At 53.8% G+C, this 19,780-nt stretch overlaps 1 protein-coding gene across 1 annotated transcript in view; it reads right to left on the bottom strand.

Annotated features, from left to right (window-relative positions):
- Positions 1–1,359: 1,359 nt before the first annotated feature.
- TRIM62 (tripartite motif containing 62) overlaps positions 1,360–19,780 on the bottom strand; it is a 29,311-nt gene continuing 10,890 nt past the window's right edge. The window contains exons 3-6 of the mRNA XM_080801885.1: positions 17,929–18,024; positions 13,151–13,407; positions 12,234–12,349; positions 1,360–3,592 (exon numbers count right to left, since the gene is read on the bottom strand). Of these exons, the coding sequence (XP_080658011.1) occupies positions 3,042–3,592; positions 12,234–12,349; positions 13,151–13,407; positions 17,929–18,024 (1,020 nt within the window). The 3' untranslated portion in view covers positions 1,360–3,041. The remainder of the gene's footprint in view (positions 3,593–12,233; positions 12,350–13,150; positions 13,408–17,928; positions 18,025–19,780) is intronic.

Genomic DNA, 19,780 nt, shown 5'->3' with positions numbered 1-19,780 from the left:
TTCTTCCCCAAGACTGGGATGCCTTTGCCTCCCCTCTCTGCTTTTCTGTGTTAAGTGGGGGATTCTTGGGATCAGCCTGACAACCCCAGATTCTTTCATTCAGGAATTCTGAAGGGAAGACTGGGATGTGGCCAGCACTCCTTGGACCTTGTGCCGAGGCTGAGCGGGGAAGGGGTAGGAAGGACTGTGGAGGGGGCGTTTCTCCCCCCAGAAGACAGATACACTGAGTGAAGATGGAGGGGCATGGCTTTGGGGGAGCCACAGAGATTTGAAGGATCGGTTGGAGATACTCTAGTCTCAAAATCACCTCCCCCCAAAGCTAGGTGCTCTCCATCAACCCATCAGAGACCTTTCCCTCTGCCAATTTCTCCAATCTTTGTTCATGCCCCTCTATCTAGAACCCCAAACAATTCAATGACTATTGTGGTTCCCTCTCTGCTCTCCCTAGATCCAGGTATAAGTGAAGATCCCTCTGAGGCCTCAGGGGGCATCCAGTGTGACCTCTCTCATTTGTAGATAAGGAGCCTGAGGAGAGGGGCTTCAGGGTACAGAAAGGGTCAGCACAGAACTAAGATGAGGCTCAGGACTCCTGTTTTCCAGGTTGCTGCACTGTGCGTCTGTGGGGCCTCAGGGCCCTGCTACCTACAGTGTCCACAGCTCATCTGTCCATATTCAGGCCCCTGCCTGACTCCTGGCCAGTCAGAGGTAGGATATACCTCCTTCTCTACAGCAGACCTGCAGACATCACCGACCGAGATGCTCCCATACTCCACATGAGACCTGAGGAGGAAGATAGACTCCTGAGGGTCAGATTCCTTAGGGCACTGACTCTGGGAGGCAGCTGGAGTGAGAGGCAGGACTTCCCTAAGTGCACGGCACTTTGCAGCTTACCAATAAATCACGAGATGGGTGTTATTATCCCCATTTTCCATGCAGAAAAGCCAAGGCCCAGAGAGGTTAAGTCATTTCTCTAAAGTCATATAGTAATGGAGCTTGGGTTCAAGCCCAGGTTTGTGGAATTCAGGAGACCTGACACTGTCTCATGAACCCCCCTTTGCTCCCAAGACTATCACTAACCCCTCCTCCAGGCAGACTGCCTGTCTTCCCTGACTAGTAAGTTGTGATGTAAGTGTTGGCTTTATAACTTAGTTCTAATCCGAGCTTTGCCCCTTACCGGCGTGGGACAGGAGGCTGTGGGCATGTCACATCTTCTCTCTGAACCTCATTTTCTACTTCTGTAAAATGGGCATAATATTACATACCCAATAGGGTTGCTTTGTGGATTAACCATGTTAATATATGTATACTGCCTGGGACAGAAAAGGTGGGCCTTTTTCAAAGTGAATGGAACTGACCACTGACATTCTGTAACTTTAATTTAATACAAATTCATCATAACTCACAAAATGGGCAACATTTAAAATAAAAATACTGCTGGGGGTGGCCCAGATTCTGGTAGATGTAGGGGTGGGGGAGGTTGAGGATTCCTCCTGCCCGAGAGGGACGCCAATGGGCAGCAGTTGTGAGGGGAGCCCCCCCCCCAGTTCAGCCAGTCTGGCTCCTTTGGGATGAGTGTGGTCAGGGATCCCACAAGCTCCAAATCTAGGCTCAGGATGAGAAAGCAAAGCTGAGGCTTGAGATATTCTGGCCACCCCTGGGCAGGGCCAGAGCCAGCGAGCAGGACAGCTGGAGGCTCTGCTGCTTTAAAGCCAAGACCCGGAGGTGAACCCTTCTCTGTTTCTTTTGTGTCCTTTTAATGTGGTTGGGCCAGGAAAGAAGAATCTATTTCCCAGACACCCGTGCAGCCAAAGACCTGGCTTTGTGTTTGTGTTTCCCCAGCAGTGCCTCTCATCCAGATTGGGATTTGGGAATTAAATTGAGTGGGAGAGAGGTGGGCCCCAGGACGTCCATTTGCTGGCATGGTCAGCAGTGGAGGGAGCACTGCTCTGCGGTCCACGTCCTCCTGATTCGGTGGCTTACCGCAGATGGGAGCAGCGTTTTTGATCAGGACAGGCATGATGAATTTGGCGGCTGGGAATTACTCCTGGAAAACCAGCAGAGTCTGCTCCTCCAGTCTTTCCAATGATTCTGGAAAGCCATCAGGGATGTGATCATAAATCCTGTCTCATTAAACTAGCCAAAGCAGCTCTTGTTATCCGCATAGGATCTGAATGGAGAGAGATGCCAAGCCTGATGGGAGGTCCCGGCCAACAGCCTGTCCCAGTGCTCAGGTCCTGATGGAGACACTGCTCCCTGCACCCTAGCCTGGTCCCAGAGGCCCACTTGGACCCTTAGCCAAGCTTCTGGGGACCTCCATCACCCAGTGATGCTTGTCCTGCAGCTGCCTTTAGGCTACCTACCGGTCTCCACCTTGGCCCCTGGCCGTGTGGTCATCCTGCTTTTCGACCCGTGAGCTGGCAGGTGGTGGCACATGTAACACGTGCGCCCAATGACAGGTACCTTGCACAGGCCACGGCATCATCTCTACCTGCAGGGCAGTGGGAAAAACAGGAACCACAAAGCTCTTGGTCTGGAGGTAGAAGAGGTGGTTCTCGGACACGTTAGGACCAGCTACTGCCTGTGTCCACTGTGGGCCAGAGTCAAGGGTAACATGGCCCATGGCTCAGTGAGGCGCAAGTCTCTGACGTGGGGAGCATAAGAGGGTTCCTGTGTATCTTTCCAGCTGCCAACCGCTGGCAACACTGACATCCTGAGATCAGGGCGTGGGGGCAGGAGGGAGACAGAGGGAGGTGGGCCCCTGCCCCCAGAGGATGGGGATGAGGACTGGGCAGGGGCTGCCCTGAAGAGAAGCCACATCACATCCTTGGACCAAAGCTGCCTCTCCATCAAGGCCAGAACTACAGGACATCAATGCCGACAGAGTTTAGGAATCATGGAGCACGGAGGCTGAAGGGTAAACAAGCGGCCTGAGACCTCACCGTGGCCACGCGGGACCGGAATCCAGGCCTCTCCTGTCCCCTGGGTGGCGCGCTTGCGGGTGGCCGCGGCGCGGGTGGCGTCTGGGCGCTCCCTCCGCCGCCCTAGATGCGCACGGTATTGATCCTCAAGGGCTGCACGTTCTTGCCATTGGCGTGGCTCTGCCCAGGGCTGAAGTAGGAGCAGAGCTTGCCCGGGAACTTCTCGCGGAAGGTGTAGAGCCAGGACATGTCGTCAGCATTGTAGAAGATGAGCAGGCCTTGATCGTAGTCCAGGAACACGCCCACCTTGTCCAGCTTGTCGCGGACGTTGAGCCGGGTCCAGGGCTCGGTGCAGGCGCTGTATTGGTTGCCGTCGTGCATGACGATGCAGTAGAAGCCGCGGCTGGGCTGGATCTGGATGCTGCCCTTCCGGCTGGCCGCCTCGTGGGCCAGCCCGATCACCCACTGGGTCTTCTCCGCCACCACCACCTCCCAGTAGTGCACGCCGCTGCTGAAGGCCTCGGAGCCCAGCACCGACACCTCCACGTCGAAGCGCTTCGGCGAGTCTTGCAGCGGCTGCGGGTGCAGGTTGCCGTAGGCCACGATGGTGCAGTCATCGGACAGGATCAGGCGCTGGTGGGCAGTGCCCGGGTCCAGGGTCAGGGCAGCGGGCACTGCAGGGGGCGGAGGAGGGGAGAGGAGGTGAGTGGAGAGAAGGCTGTGGACCCACTCTACCGTCTTACCTGAGGGCCGGCTTCTGGTTGGTCCCCAGGAAGCTGAGTGTTGCTGAAGGCTAGCCTGCCCTCTCTGGTCCTCAGCTCCCTCCTCTGTAAAATGGAAGGGTGATGGCCAAGGTCCTTCCAGATTTAACCCTGGCTGCAGAGGAACAGGAGCTGTGACTGCCTGGGGCAAGGGACACAGAGGGTACCCCGCAAAAGTTTGTTGGATAAACTACAATGAAATCCAGAATTCCAGAACCTCAGAGCTGAGAGAGCGTCGGGATTATCCAGGTGTTGGCAATCACCCTGGTGGAGACAAGGACATGTGTGGGAGTGTGTGGGTTTCTCAGTAGGTGAGATCCATGTGTCCAAATGCTCTGAATGAAATGCCCACGGTGTTCCCATGGCCCCCTTGTCACCCATATGTTTTCAAATGCCCAACCAGACATTCATGTGGCTGAAAAACTTTTTTACAAAGACCTAAAATTACAACTTAACTCCATTTTATGTATGAACAGGATGTAATTTTTGTACAGTTTTAATATGAGTATTTTAGAACACTACTACCATGGAAACTGAGGGGAGACTGCATTTATGTTGTTTAGAACTTCACTTAGAATTGTTCACTTTTTGGGACAATACATCTCTAAGAAAAATGCCACTGACTTACAGAATCTACCTGTTTCAGACCACATTTGAGGCAGAATGGTGTTGTACCTATGGTGGGAGCACCTGACTACTTCATTATGTTTTCCAGTGTGGCTATAGTGAGCCCCTAGAGAGGACACATGCAATATTTTCTTACAGGGAATTTCCTTGTATTTTTTCTTTACATCATCAGATTATGGATATATAATTTCAAGAATAGATATACTTAATATACATTTATATATTATATATATAATTTATATATATTATAACTTATTATAATATATATAAATTGTGAAAAGTTTATATTATCTTTGAGACACTACAAAATATTTGTTAGGAAATGTAGGTGACAGGTCTGAAAAAGCTGTAAACCATTAATTCTGAGCCAACTGTTCCATTTGACAGGTGGGGAAAAGGAGACCCAGAGAGGAGAGGGGACTAATCCCAGGTCACCCAGCACCTAGTGGCAGAATAAAGACTAATCAAGGCCATGTGCAACCCAGCCCCAGCCCTCTCCGGCAGCCTCCCTGGCACACGCCACCCCATCCCGCTCAGCCCCAAAGCTTCCACTCAGACTGTTCCTCCACTGACTCCTCCCCGCTTGTTGTCATCACTCCTGCACGCAGCTCCACTCCAGGGCCCATCCTCTGGGAAGCCTTCTTAGTGGCCCAGCAGGTGGGCTCGCTCCTTCTTCGGAGATTCCTTAACCTCATGTCCTCTCCTGATTCTATAAGGGGTACGGTCTCCTGTGCCCTCATCTTACATCCCCTTTGCACCAAGAGGGCAAGGGCTGTGTACCACCCAACTAGGTTCTCCTTAGTGTGCCTGGCACCCAGCACAGAGCCAGGCGTAGTGAAGGTTTCCAGAAAGGCTCACCCAATTAAACTGACTCTGTTTGTGTTGCTCTCAGGCAGGCAGCACAGGCTGGGTCACCCTGCTCTGGGCTGGTCACACTGGCTTAGCAGGTCTGGCGCTCAGAGTCTCTGTTTACTCTCTCCTCCAGGAGGGAGCGGATGCTCAGCCAGAAGATGCGAGAACCTGGAAGTGGCCTGCCTGAGCCCGGATGTCTTTCCAGGCCAGAGCAAGACAAAGGTGAAGAAGGGTGAGGAGAAGGAATCCTGCCACCAGTTCCTAGGAGCAAAGGATTTCTTCACGCTGCTCTCTGGGGCTTAGGGGTGGGGGTCAGGACCAGGATTCCACTTGGCAGCAGCATTACCCCCTACTTCTGTCACCTCTGTTGGCTTCGTGCGTGCACAGAAATGAAGCACTTCAGTGGTGGCAACCGTCCCCAACAGGGAACCAAGAGCCCGTTTCTGAACCATGCTCCCGTGCACACTACCACCAGCAAAGCTCACCCTTGACTTCTATCAGGCTCTCTCCATGGGCTCTGGTAGGAGTCAATTTTGTTTCGCATGTTACATTCTCCTTTCCTGTTCTTAGATCTCCAAGGGCTGAACGGAAACCATCAGCCCTGGGAACAGGGGGGCCAATGGAATCAGAACTCTCCATCCAGGGACATTGAAGAGGGGAAGCTCCGAGAAGGAAGACACTGAGTCAGCGGCTGAACGTTCTACCCTGTCGTCCGAGGGGTCACAGTGCAGCCTGCGGGAACCAGAAGCTCTTGCCCACGTGGAATGTGGGAATCCCCACAGTGGCGTCGGGAGGTGAGAGCGGGAGGGAGGGGTGGGAAGTGTGTGTGAGCGGGAGGCTAAGGAAGCAAGAAGAATCTAATTAGACACAGATGGGCCACTCCTACAGGCTGTGGAATGTGGGTCACACTCAGGCGTCTGTAGCAGAGGGGCAGAGCAGGCACAAAGCCAAGGTGTGGGCAGCCGCCATCCTGAGTGCCACGCGGGGACCTGTGGAGCTCAGGATGACTGAGGAAGTCCGCAACAGGCAGAAAGTGCCGCGCGGGGCCGAGGGACAGGGACTGGAGTGTGGGGATAGGGGTTGGAGCCCCATACTAGCACACGGGCCGGAGGGCTCAGCCCCAGATTCTTAAGCCTCATGGAGGGCCACATGGCCACTTCCAGGGCCACCGATGAGTGCGGAGGCCGCTGGAGAAGGCAGCCAAGTGGGCTCTCAAGGGCTCTGAGATTGGGCCACAGAGATGAGGCAGGAATCCAGAGGATATCCTGACTGCACTGAGCGCCAGCTCCTGGGGCGTGGACCCTCACTGCTCTGAAGCCCCAGGGCACAGGGTAAGAGGCGGGCCCGCCACTCATTGGGTGGGCTTGGGGGCGGGGTCTGCTGTTCATTGGGCAGTGCTGGCAGCAGAGGCGGAACTGGGGGGCGGGGCCCGGTAACTGGGTGCTGGGCCCAACCTCCCAGGGGCAGGGCTAGGAGTTGAGCCCAGGGCGTGGCCTGCTTCTTAAGAGGCTTTGACACCCCCAAAGTGTAAGCTGGGGTCCACCTCCAGGGTCTCCCATTTCATCATAAACAGAGGTTCTGTCTCCCCAGGCCTCCATCCCATCCTCCGTGAGGCTAGGTCTGGCAGGAGTAACAGCCTTCAGACCAGAGAGAGACCCAGAAGGGGGCATGGCAACACCTTTTCCATCTGAGATGCCAGTCCCTGGATGGGGAATGGCAATCCCTCCACCCATCCTTTATCCTTGGGAGAGCTGCCAGACCCCAGTCCCCTGGGGCTCACTATGTTACAGGTCAGAGATCTTTTCTACGTCCCGAGACACTGTTTTAGAAAAACAGAAAGCAGGTGTTGAAGCAGCCCGTCTGGTCTCCAGGTGTTTTTTCTGTCCGTTTAAGACTGAGACCTCAACGTCAAAGGCATTGAGGGAGGGACATGGACTGTGTCTGCTGGCCATCGTCAACCACCCCCCACATGGCCCAGGTAGCAAAGAAACCCCCTAGTCCAGCACCATGGCTTGGCAGTGGGTGGCTGGTGCCCCTCTGTTCCCAAGGACAGTGGATCGACCCTTCAGAAGCCTGACAGGATGGCTCTTTCCTCAGGCCTTTACAAAATCTGCTGCCTCGGGCTTCCCACCTACTTAGATCCTCCAGGGCATCGTGCCAGCATTCGAGAAACACGCTCACACCCATTAGCTTGCTGGAATGCTGCGGCAGCCCCAGAAGAGCAAATCATGGTACCATTTGTCAGAAGAGGAAACTGAGCCTCCAAGGACACTTCTCAGAGTTAACTGGCCTGCGTGAGCTATCCCTCGGGGTGGAAGTACAGTCAGAACTTGAGCTAAGGTCTTTTCACACCATGTTCTTTCCTTTATGTGGCCCCAGAAAGCCTGCTCAGCAAGACTGAGGAACCATCCGATGAGTCCAGATCACCATCGTAATAAACCAGTATCACATACTTACTGAGTTCCAGGATTATTATCACAACTAGATAATTTTATTTCATTCTTATACCTACCCTGGGAGATCAATCATATCTGCCCCATCCCTGTTTTACAGAGGAGAAAACTGGCTCAGAGAGGGCAGTGATCTGCCCTGGGGCACACAGCTAGGTGGTGACGAAATGACTGGATTGAGGTGAGCAGGGGGAAGGAACGAGCAGCCCAGGGGAGGGAGGTGGTAGAAGCACAGAAGGCAGTGTCTGGTGTCCTCTGGTCTGGCCGGGGAGGAAGTTTGTGTTGGGGAGCTGGAACAATCAGGCCTGGCGGTTGGGGGAGGGTTTCTAATGTCAGCTGAAGGGTGGGACAGGAGGTGGGTGATGGTAGAGACTGGAGGTTCCAAAGCAAGGGGAGTGACCAGTGCTAAATGGAGTTCTCAGGTGACCCAGTAGGAAGCCTGAGCTGGAAGCAGGATAGGCAGGAAGCTGGTAGAATCCAGGGGCTAGGTCCCTGGGGGTGCCTGTCCCTCCCATCTGGACATAAAGGGCCTTGGTGCTGCCAGAGGAGCCAGAGTGACTTCACAGGGCCTACGGACAAAGGAAGGGGACTGGCTAAGCAGGTCACTGTTCTCTGAATTCCCCAGGGACCTCTGTCCTTGGCTGGATGCTCAGGGCACACACTACCGCTCCCTCAGCCTCTCTTCCACAGACAGTTTTCTCTGGGCCAGTGGTTCTCAACTGGGGCGATTTGCCTCGCAGGGTTCATCTGGTAATGTCTGGAGACATTCTGGGTTGTCACAACTGGGGAGGGGGCCTTTTGTTGAGCAGAGACAAGGAATGCTGCTAGCCAACCCACCATGCACAGGACAGCCCCCTGCAACAAGGAATTATCCAGCCTCAAAGGTCAAGAGTGCTGACGTTGAGAAACCCTGCCCTGGGGCAACCAGCAAGTTCCCCCATCCATGTCCTCACTTGTGAGGGGGTTGAGAAGGGACTAGCATCCTGATTTCTTAGAGGAGGAAACTGAGACTCAGAGGAGAAAGTGACTTGTTCAAGGATGTGTGGCAAGTTCCATTCAAAAATATTTACTGAGTACCTACTTTATGGCACTATTCTAGTAGCAGAACTGAGCCTAGGGCTCATTCATTTCTTTATCTACTTATCAACAAACATTTCCTGTGTGGGCTTCTAGGGATATAGAGTGATGAATTAGATCCAGCCCTGACCCCTCAGAGCTCATGATCTAGTGAGACAGACAGCTACACAGACATTAACAAAACAGTGAGACCAGGAAAGCCCAGGGCGACCTGAAGAAATCCAGGAAGGCTTCTCAGAGGAGATGTTTATAAACTGGATATGAATGGGAGAAGTTAGTCATCAAAGACTGAGGTTTGTAGAGAGGGTTCTAGGCAGAGACGGATCAGTGTTGCTGAGTATTATGGGGGCAGGAGGGGGAGGATGAGAGAACGGCAGGGCCCAGGTCTTGTAGGGCCTTGACCATCAGGCTGAGGTGCCTGGAGTGCCTCTCTGAGCTGTGACAAGGACGCAGCAGGTGGCAGCCGAGACAAAGAGAGCTCCCGAGACCATCTGCCCAAAGGCTTCCCTTGGTCAGCAGCTGGGGATGTGCTTGTTGCCTCCTTGAGTTATTCTGCTTTACCCACATGTGGCCCTCCCCCTGCTGGGTCCCCGGGTGGAGGTCCCTCCAAGCCTAGGAGCACACAACGAGGCTAGGAGTACCCCAAGAAGACAGCCCAGAGTCCCACCCAGTCTACTGGGAAACGGGCCCTTCCCCAAACTACTGCCCCTTTTGGCAAAGAGGGCACAGATCCAGATTTATGAGTACTAGACACTGTCCCTTCACTTCTGGGAAATTGGAAATGATATATCAGATGTGGCCTTCAGACACTTATGAGGGATCCCCACCTCTGTCCAGCATTCACGCTCTCAGTGAGCTCTTCAGCCTTCTCCATCCTTCCCTGGAAGGCCCCATCACGAACATCCTGGGATCATTCACGCTCCTGCCCTCCCCACTGCCTTTGCCGGTGCAGTTCCCCACCAGGGACAGTCTGGAGGCCCCACCAGGCCCCACCTTTCCCTGTGTGGCCAAAGCCTCAGCGTTCAGTGCTCAGTTCAAATATCAACAGCTCAATCCTTCTCCTGGCCCCACTAGAACCTTCTGTTTCCCCTTGGGGTTTCCACAGCACTGCATGAGTTGCTTGTCATAGCTTATCCCACTGGGCTGTGGGGTCTGGGAGGGTCTGTTTGCCCATCTGTTTCTCCTGACCCCTGAAAATGCCTGGAGGGACTTTTAGTGTCTGTAGGTCAAAAGAATGAATCCAGGCACGGGGCCAGAGCTCTGACTGCTGTTTGACTATGGGAAATCAGCGAGCCTCTCTGAGCCTCAGTCTCCCACCCAGGCTTCCTGGGCTGGTGTGAGGCCAGAGGATGCCTGGCTGGCTTAGAAGGTAAGGGTACAGTCTCTGGGCTCTGGAAGGTCCGAGTGCAAATCCTGACTGTAACACTTCTGGGTTGTGTTCATGGACAAGGTCTTAACAGTTCTCTTTCCTCAACTGAAAAAGATGAGGACAGTAATACTGCCTACCTCTTTGGGAGAATTCCCCTTCATATCCTCGTCTCACCTTTAAAGGACATGGTGCCTTTGTAGGTTATATGGTTTTGGGTCCCAGGGTCTACTCCCTCCACCAGAAACCTGTTAAAACCTTCTCCTCTCTCTGCAAACCTCCCATCACCTCCTCCCACCTCTCTTCATCGCAGGCGGCAACCTTGCTTCCTACCTCAGTGGGAAAGGGGAGGCCATCAGAAGAGAAACCTCTCAAGCTTCCACCACTGCCCATTATTCCCCCTCCTCTGGGCTCCCGAAGATGAGCTGTCTGGACTCCCAGCAGAGGCAGCAGCAGACCTCCCTGACCCCGGCCCCGCTCCTGGCCATCTCCCCGGCCACTCTCTTGGCCCTTCCCCCTCAGCTCTGCCCTCCTTCCACTGGGTCTTTCCCGTCACCCACAAAGAGGCCATTACTTCTTTCCCCTTCAACAGCCTCTGCCACCTTCTCTGTCCATCCCTTAAATCAAATGCCTGACTTAGAAATAGAGAGCATTGTCTCCACTCAATTTCCACTCGCTCTCTCCTCCCACTCGCCCTTGGATGGCCTCCTATCCAGCTTATGCCCCTGCGGCTCCACAAAGACCCCCACGCTGCTGGACAAGTCAGTTCGGGGTTCTCCCACCTGGCCTAGTGGCCTTTGCTGCCGTCAGCCGCTCTCCCTCCTTGGCTTCCAGGACAAACCTGGGTTTCCACCCCCACCCCCTTCTCTGGCTGCTCCTTCCTGGTCCCGTTGGCTGGGTTTCCCTCCTGTCCCTACAATCTGGGAGTGCCCTGGAGCTTCCAAGTTGAGAGTAGCTCTGTCTCTCTTCTTTCACTTCCTAGGTGATGTCATCCAGGCTCATTAAGTACTGTCCACACACTGATATCGCCGGCGCTGACCCTTGTCCTATATAGTATTTGTCATTCCACCTGCCTTCTTGGCACCGGCGCTTAGACATCTCATCCATATGGCAAACATCACGCGCTTACAGCTCTGTCCTTCCAGGAAGCTAGGCCTGCATCATTGTAGTTCCCTTGTATTTCTTCTTTCACACCCGAGATCTGATTCATTAGCAAATCCTGTTGGCTCTCCCTTCAAAGTAGATCCCAAATCTGATCACTTCTCTCCACCTCCATTGCAATCACCCTGCTCCAAGCCACCACCGCTGGCCTGGAGTATTGTGGAAATCTCCTAACCAGTCTCCCAGCCTCCACCCTTCACCCTCTTCAGTCTGTTCTCAACCTGGGAGTAAGAGGGATCCTTGAGGAACTTAAGCACATCCCACTGCATGTTCCCGAGCTCTCCAGGGGCTCCTACCTCACTCAGCATGAAGTCTGAAGTTCTCACACTGGCCCTCAGGCCCTCAGGGTCTGGCCACTGCCTCCTCGTTCCTTGAATATGCCAGGCTACTCCTGCCTCAGGGCCTTTGCACTGGCTATCCCCACTGTCAGGAACACTCTTCCCTCAGAAAACTGCATGGATCACTCTCCTTCTTCCTTCAGGGTTTATTTCTATGCTTTCTCCCTGGTGAGGTCTTCTAACTGGGCCTTCTACTTACTATCTGACCTAACATCCCCTAGCTCCCTTCCTTATCTTTTATCCTTCTCTAATGAACTATGGATTTTACTTATTTACTTTCACTTTCTCTCTCCCTATGATATAAGATCCACGAAGGCAGGGACTTCTGCCTGTTTTTCTCACTGCTATGTCTCCAATACCTAGAAGAGTGCGTTGTGTGATATGTGCTGTAGGATGGATGAATGAACTTCCCAAGGCCTCAGTCTCTTCATCTGGAGAATGGATACATTAATGGCCTCATAATGGCCATATGAGGATTCACTGAGCTGAGTGATAGTGCGGGTGCCCAGGACAGGCCCTGGAACAGAGCAGGTGCTCAGCAAGAAATTCTTCTCCTCCCTCTGCCCTGCTCCCATGCTATGTTCAGAGTGGGTGGCCAGGCTGGGATGTACCTCCTCACTCCTGCCCGTGCTAACCCTTACCTCTTCCTGGGTGCTCTCTGGGGCTGGCAGGAAGGGCCTTACCTGGGTGGATATCCTGGAACAGGGACTTCCAGATGGTGTACTGCAGGGGGCCCGTGTACTTGGAAGTCGGGAAGTCTTCGTAAGTCAGATTGGTCTCATGAATTTTCCCTTTAAGTCTGGAAGGTAAACAGGAGAACAGGCTGCATTGGGGGCTGGATTTTGGTCCCAACACTGGGGGCCCTACAGCCTCCTTCAGGGCAGCTGACAAAGGGCAAGGTCATGTATGTCAAGTCTGCCAGCGTCAGAGTCAAGTGCCTGTTTATGCCACTTCCTACTTCTCTAGCCTCAGTTACTTCATCTTTAATATGGGTACCAAGATAGCACCTGCCTTCCAGGCTTGTTATGAGTAGAATACGCTGTAATGTATGTAAAATGCTTACCACAGTGCTTGGTTCATGGTCAACACCGAATACATGATGTTAGCTATCATGATTGATCATCAACAGACTAATAATGAAGTGTTATCATTATGAAAGGGGTCTATGGGACCAGAGAGACGTGTGTTTGAATCCTGGCTCTGCCATAAACTAGACCAAGTGATCTAGCTTCTCTGTGCCTGTTCCCACATGTGTGAAATGGGGGTGGCAGCCGTCGCTATCTCCAAGGGAGCGAATAGGATTATAATAATATAAATACTATGTATTACCTATAATATCAATATTATGAACAACAGAACATGTATTTGTAATATAAATAATGTTGCTCTATAAGTAATACTCTATATGATTCTGCTTATTACATAAATAACAATATAAACACAGAAAACCTTTTTGGCCCAGGCTCTGGCACAGAACAGATGTCCCGTACCCCTCTGATGAAGATGGGAATGAATGAGTTCTCTGCTAACCAGCCGCCGTGCCTTGGGGCCCACCTCCCCACTACCTGTCCGGGGAAGGTGGCTGGCGGCGGGCACTTACCTCTCAGACAGTGAGGCCACCCCGGCCAGGAAGGTGTGGCGGTCGGTCTCGGCGAGCCGCTCCTGCAGGATCTGGGCCCCCTCCTGCACCTTGCGCAGCTGCTGGCTGTAACGCTGGACTTTCTGCTCGATGTCCGTCAGCGTGCGTGCCGTGTCGGCCTCCAGCTCCTCCAGCATCGCCTTCTGCCGCTCCCGCAGCAGCCGGTGCAGCCGCTCAAACGCCTCCCCGATGGTGGTCCGCAAGCTTTTGGTGGAAGACTGTGGGGACAGGCATCGGGGGTGAGGCCAGGGGGAGCAGAAGGGGACGACTCCTGGGAGAGAGGTGGAAGCTGACAGCCTTGCCGTGGGGAGTGGAAAGGGTGGTGGAAGGGCATGTGGAAAAGCCGTGGTGGCAGGATGGGGCTGGCAGAGCCAGGGACAGCACGTGATTCCACGTGCCCCTTAGGAAACTCACTGAGGCTTGAACTAGAGGAGCGGCAGAGGGGCCGTGGCCTGAAAGACATTTGGGGGCAGCCTCCCCGTGCCAAGTGGGCTGGCTGGAGAGATTTGGGAGAGAAAGTTGTGAGGATGATGCCCAGCTTTCTGGCTCGGGGGTGGGAGGGACAGGGAAGCTGGGGGAGAAGAGGCTGAAGTCAGTCTAGGATACAGTGAGGTCTTTATTTGTTAAAAAAAAAAAAAAATCACTAATGGGGCTCAAGCCAAGATGACAAAGAGATCACAGATATCACAAGGGCAAACTTTGGTGGTCACCCGCCCTGTCCCGCCACCCTTGTGAGCCCCTAGCCAAGAAACCGGAGCTGGAGGTTAAAGTCATGATCACAGAAGGCAAGCCTGGACTTGCCCACTTCTCTGCTCCCGTGGGCACTGCCAGGCCCAGGAGGGGCCTGTGTGGGGATGGGCACAGGCTTCGGTGTGCAGCAGCCCGGGTGAGAATCTTAGCTCTGGGTCTCTAGCCGGGCCAACCTCAGTTGCCTAATGTCTCTGAGCCTATCTTCTTATCTGTGAGAGGAATGACACAACCACAGTGCAGGGGTCTGGGAAGATCGAGTAGGGGCATGTTCGCCAAGTGCACGGCCTTGTTTGAGGTTCAGAGAAAGAGCCAGATGATTGAGATGGCTTCTGAGCTGGGGCCTGCAGGACAGGCTACAAGTCAACGGCGGGGGTGGGGGGAAAGCAGCACATGGCAGGCCAACATGGGGTACAGAAGTGTGGCCAGGCTATAGTGCCAGTGCGGGACCTGCCTCTGCAATTTCACTTTGTGAGATTCTGGCTGGGAGTTCACAGAGTCAGAGACCCCGCTGTGTTCAGTGCCCGGGGCTCTGTGGGAGGCTTGACAAAGGCTCAATTAGGGCCAGTTCCCTCCTGTCGCGGCAGCAGGAAGAACTGCTGGCAGCGGGCCAGCCTCCCTGCGCATGCCCACCCAGAGCGCCAGGCAGACAAAGGGGGCGGAGGGGAGGCTGGGGATGAACAGCCAGGCTGCCTGTGGCCTCCCTGAGCCCCTCCCCGAACCCTGAGGCTTCTGTGCGGCTCACGTGGAGAAGATGGGGCCTGCCCTCCCTGCAACCATCTGCCTCTGCCCCCCACCAAGGACCCCCAGATCCCACAGCCACCCCTTCTGGCTCCTTCTCAGCTCCTCCATAGCAGTGTCTGGCACACTGGCCACCCTCTGCTGGCTGCATGTTCTGGTTTGCCTCCCACCTTGGTGGCTGCTCCCTCTGGGCCAGCTCCTTCCATCCTCACCTACGCGCCCTCCTAGATGGTCCACCTCCACTGCTTTGAGGATGGTTCCCATGACCTTATCCGTGGCCTTGCACGTCTCCTGAGCTCCACATTCATCTTTCCACCTGCCTCAAGCAGACTCCTGCGATCCCACAGGCCATCCAACTCTCTTGGTCATCTCTGTGTCTTTGGCAACAAACTCGTGGCCACAGTGACCCTTCTAATGTGCAAAGTGGGTCAAAGCCAATGCTCTTTAGGAATCTTTCTGGGCTCCTTGATAACTAGTAAAACACTAAATTCCTTAGCCCGGCATTCAAAGTCCTCAATCTGATCCCAGCTTACCTCTCTAGTGCCATGGCGCTGCAATTCCACTGCCTAGAATGGACCCCCACCCCCAACTCTTTATTGGACAGGCAAACTCCTACTCAATCTGCAAGGCCCAGCTTGAAAGCTACCTCCTCTGTGACAGCCTCCCTCACTTTTTCAGGCAGTGAAATAGTTAAATGTCTCCAGAGCATTTCAGAAATACTCCTAATACATGGTCTCACATTTTATGACTCCAGCTAGTGGACAGTCCCCAGGGCTAAGAATGACGTCTTTCCCAGCCTTGCACTTTCCGTGCCCATCGCAGGGCAGGCACAAAGCTGGTAGTCAGAATCTGCTAGGGAGGTAAAGGAGGGAAGAGTCTTGCCAAAAATTACTCTGCAGGGGCGCCTGGGTGGCTCAGTGGGTTAAGCCGCTGCCTTCGGCTCAGGTCATGATCCCAGAGTCCTGGGATCGAGTCCCGCATCGGGCTCTCTGCTCAGTGGGGAGCCTGCTTCCCCCTCTCTCTGCCTGCTTCTCCACCTACTTGTGATCTCTGTCTGTCAAATAAATAAATAAAATCTTTAAAAAAAAATTACTCTGCAGAGGTGAGTGCAGACTCCATCTTCTTTTTAGGATGGGGGCCTAGTGCCTCCAGGACAAAAGAGAATGAGTAGGAAAAGGGGCAGAGGCAGGGAGAGGGTAGCTCAAAAGTGACAGCCAATCCCGGGTGCTTTAAGTATGTTCCTGAAAGGTCTTCCCAACCTACTTGTCTTGCTGGCCACAAAGCCACAGATCTGGCTGCAGACCTCCCAGCACAGGGCTAGGATATGCATTAGGTTCTGACAAAATTGGACAGTAAGCTCCCAATTAACCACTCACTCGCTAGTTAGGCTAGTTCCTCAACCTCTCTGTGCCTCAGTTTCCTTGCCAATAAAATGAAGATAACATTCCTACTTCTGAAGGAGTTCCCCTCACACCATACACACACTCCTCTGTTCTACAATATTTATTGTATGGGAGGCACTGTGCTAGGTTCTGGGGAGTCCTGCTGTCACAGAGGTGACATTCTGTGGGGTTCAGTTTCAGTGAAACAATGAACAGGAAACACAATTACCAGCCCAGAGAGAGAGGTTCAGCTCAACTGGCGTGCCCCATTTATTCTAGTTTTTTCTAGGGCAGAGCCATCCCCTCCTCCACCCAGCCCCCAATCCCTTTGGTGCGGTGGCTGGGAAAGCAGCCCCTACCCCAGCCCACCACATCCCTGGGGATACACTGGGGCTTGGAGGAACTGGGGCCGCTTCAGAAAAACACCCTGCCAAGAATGCATCACTTGGTCAGGACCGACCAAGGAAAACATTGGGCCCAGGGAGGGAGATCAGACAGGCCCTCGGGCCGGGCCATTGGAGGGGCAGGCGCTGCAGGAAAGCCGAGTCAGGCACCAGGTGAAATATGACCTCTAAAGCATCCATAGGCATTTCTTGTATAAACACCCCAGTCCAGACAGGAAGCGGGGATGGGGGAACTAGCGGGGGAGTTGGCCCCACAGGACCCCCCAGAGGTAGACAGATGGACAGGAAAGCAGGGGAGGAAAAGGTCAGTGGAGAAAAACAATGGGGAGTGGAAAGAAGAGAGCACTGGGGAAAAAACTAGACCATAATATTCTGCTTTCATTCACATAGAGGATTTCATTTGCTTCTCTTCACCCGAGGGTGCAGAATCACCAGGCAGATGGGGAAACTGAGGCTGTGCAAGGCAAATAGGCTAGCGTCTTCTGTTTCTCATCTATTGCCTGCTGAGGGTCCTGCCTGCAGGCATTCCAGAATATTCTCTAAAGAAATGTTTGTCATGACCTCCTTGAGACCCCACACGGGTTGGATGCCAAGCTGGGGCACAGATCTGGATCTGCAATGACCTCTCCAGGCCCCCGGGTGACCCCAGAGGTCCGGAGCATTCCTAAGGCTCTAGTTCAGCTACTGCTGGCAGCTGCACCTCTGCTGGTGAGTGGGGCCAGACTGAGATCACCGCAGAGCTTAGCAGCTGGGCCGGGGTCCCCAGTTCTTGGTCCCGGAAAGGGCAGAAATCAAAGCAAGCCTTGTCCAGTTGGTGAGACATCGGTGGGGGAACTCAGAGGGAAGCCCTGGGATCCAGAACTTTACTGCTGGAAGGAGCCTGGCAGGGTCTCCGGTGTATAGATGGGGAGTCTGGGGGCCAGAAAAGTATGGTTTACCCAAAGTCACACAGCGAGGTAGTGACTGGATCAGAATCCAGGGCCTCCCTCTCAGGTCCAGGTTTCTTTTCAAACCATTGCAGCCAAAAACTACAGGGATTGGCCCTACTTTGCAGTAGAGTCCATAACCCCACGGTCCGCCTTTAAGAGAGTGATACCAAGCCTGGGCCACAAATCATTAGGAGGGCTTCAAGGGGAACAGGCTCATGTTGGCTCCTCTGGATTGCTCCCCGGTCCCACCTCACCTTCCACCCAGAGCAGGAAGGGAGAAAGGGCCCCACCCTTAAACCCAAGAACCAGCCCAAATCCTTGCCCTCAGTCCTAGAAGTGGGTCCTGTCACATTCCTTCAGGGAAGCCCCAGTCTCGGTTCCACCCGCCCCCCACAGCTCCGCTCCTCTCATAATAGGTTTGGCACCTTAAGACCCCGCCCCTCTTCCCAGAGGGCCACGCCCACTCGACGCCCCGGCACCGCCCCCCGCAGGCCCCGCCCCGGCCCAGACCCCGCCCCGGCCCAGGCCGGGCTCACCTTGGTCTCCGCCAACTGTCGCTTGAGCAGCTGCAGCGCCTCGGTGTGCTCCCGCTCGCTGTCCTGAAGGGCCTGAAGCTGCTCCTTCAGCTCCCTCTGGAACAACACAAGGCCTGGATGCGGGGCTCCCGCCATACCACCCCCGCTCTCCCGCGACCTCCCCCAGGACCATCCTCCCCGCACAGTTCAACAACCCCCAAGTCTCCCAGATACCCCAGCTGCTTTCATCTTTCCATCTTTCATCGGGAGTTTTGCAACACCCTCCTCTCTAGCCATCCTAGGAGCTTGTGGTCTCCCTGCCCAACCCGCCTCCACATAACGTTCTGCCCCGCCTGATTTGCTGGCGGAGACTCCTGGCTTAGAATCCTCGAAGGGGTACCGAGGCCGTAACTGTGCTCCGCTAGGACTCGTGCGTCGGGTGGGCTTGGCGCTGTTCTCAGGCCTTTGCTTGTATGGGGTCATTTAATCTTCTCAATAACACAGAGGAAGGCACTATTATTACCTCCGTTTTCCGTCGGAAAAATTGGTACAGAGAGTTCGTGAAACTGGCCCAAAAGCATGCAGCCACGCAAGTAAGAGTAAAACCATAATTGCACCATGATTTTGACGTCAGGTGACATATCTTCTACAGTGGTGACACCCATGACAAACAGCGACAAAAACCCACAATATACAACAGATGGAATATGACCACGATTAGTATTACTGATTTTTCCTTTCCCTCGGGTTCCAGTAGGGCTCAGTATGACTCTGCTAGTAATTTTGTTTTGATTTTAAAAATTTGATATTTTGTTCATCATGGGTTGTTGTTTTTTTTTTTTTTTTGCTTTAATATTGATTTTTAAAAATTGCATTAAGTATTACCCACCTCAATCCCTGAGTTTTGGGGTGCCTACTTCAATGTTGCGCCTCACCCTCCCACACTGTCTCCACCGTCCTTCTCCCCTTATTTCCCTGCAGCCAAAGTGGACTTCTTCCCGTTGCTCTGTCATGGGCTCGCCTCGCCCTCATGATTTTGCCCTTGCTGCTTCCTCTGGCCAGCGCACTCCACTCAGATTTTCTCCCAGTGATTCCTCGGTGTCATTAACCTATCAGCTCCAATGCCACCTGCTCAGGGAGGTCTCACCCACGTACAGCATCCTTGACACCCTCAGTCCCACATCCTGTTTCAAGGTCTCCCTGGCACCTACTGCTGTCCAAGATACTCTTGCTCACTTGTTAGACAGTGTGTTTCCTGCTCACGGTCTCCCCTAGACAGTGACTATCACGAGGGCGGGGGGTCTTGTCCGGCTTGTTCACTGTTGGATCCCCAGTGTTTAGAATAGTGCTCAGCACACAGTAGGGCCTTAATGAATATTTGTCAAATGAATGAATGTGGTGTTGAGGTGGGTACCCCGGTGACAGGGCCCGCTGTCTGCATGAATTGGGTGTTTGGCTTATTGTAACTAGTTCTCCTGTCTGTCCCTAGCGTCCCGCCTTCCCATCCCCCCATGAGCCCATGAGTCCTAAGGGAACAGGCCCTTATCATTCCCTGCTCTCTATCCCCTGTACCTGTCAACGGCCTGACACTAAGATGGGGCTCAAGGAGGTTTGCTTTGTGGATGAATTTCTGCGGAAACAGCCTCTGAGCAGGACCTGGGTTTTCCAGTCAGCCTGGGCTGTGAGAGATGCCAAGAAGCTGACTTACCTGTTCACCCCTACCTCCCTCCTACTCACTCAGCTCATCAGGGCAGGGAGGACCCTTGGAAAACACCTGGTCCAACTAACTTTACAGACGAGGCAGCAACATGGGAAGATGATCATGATGACATGCTAAGGGAAGCATGCAGAAATTATCTTTGCTTACTATCCC

This window comes from Martes martes (assembly GCF_963455335.1).
Source record: "Martes martes genome assembly, chromosome: 4".
NCBI lineage: Eukaryota > Metazoa > Chordata > Mammalia > Carnivora > Mustelidae > Martes > Martes martes.
Note: the sequence above shows the minus strand (reverse complement) of the source record. Positions and strands in the feature narration are given on the sequence as shown.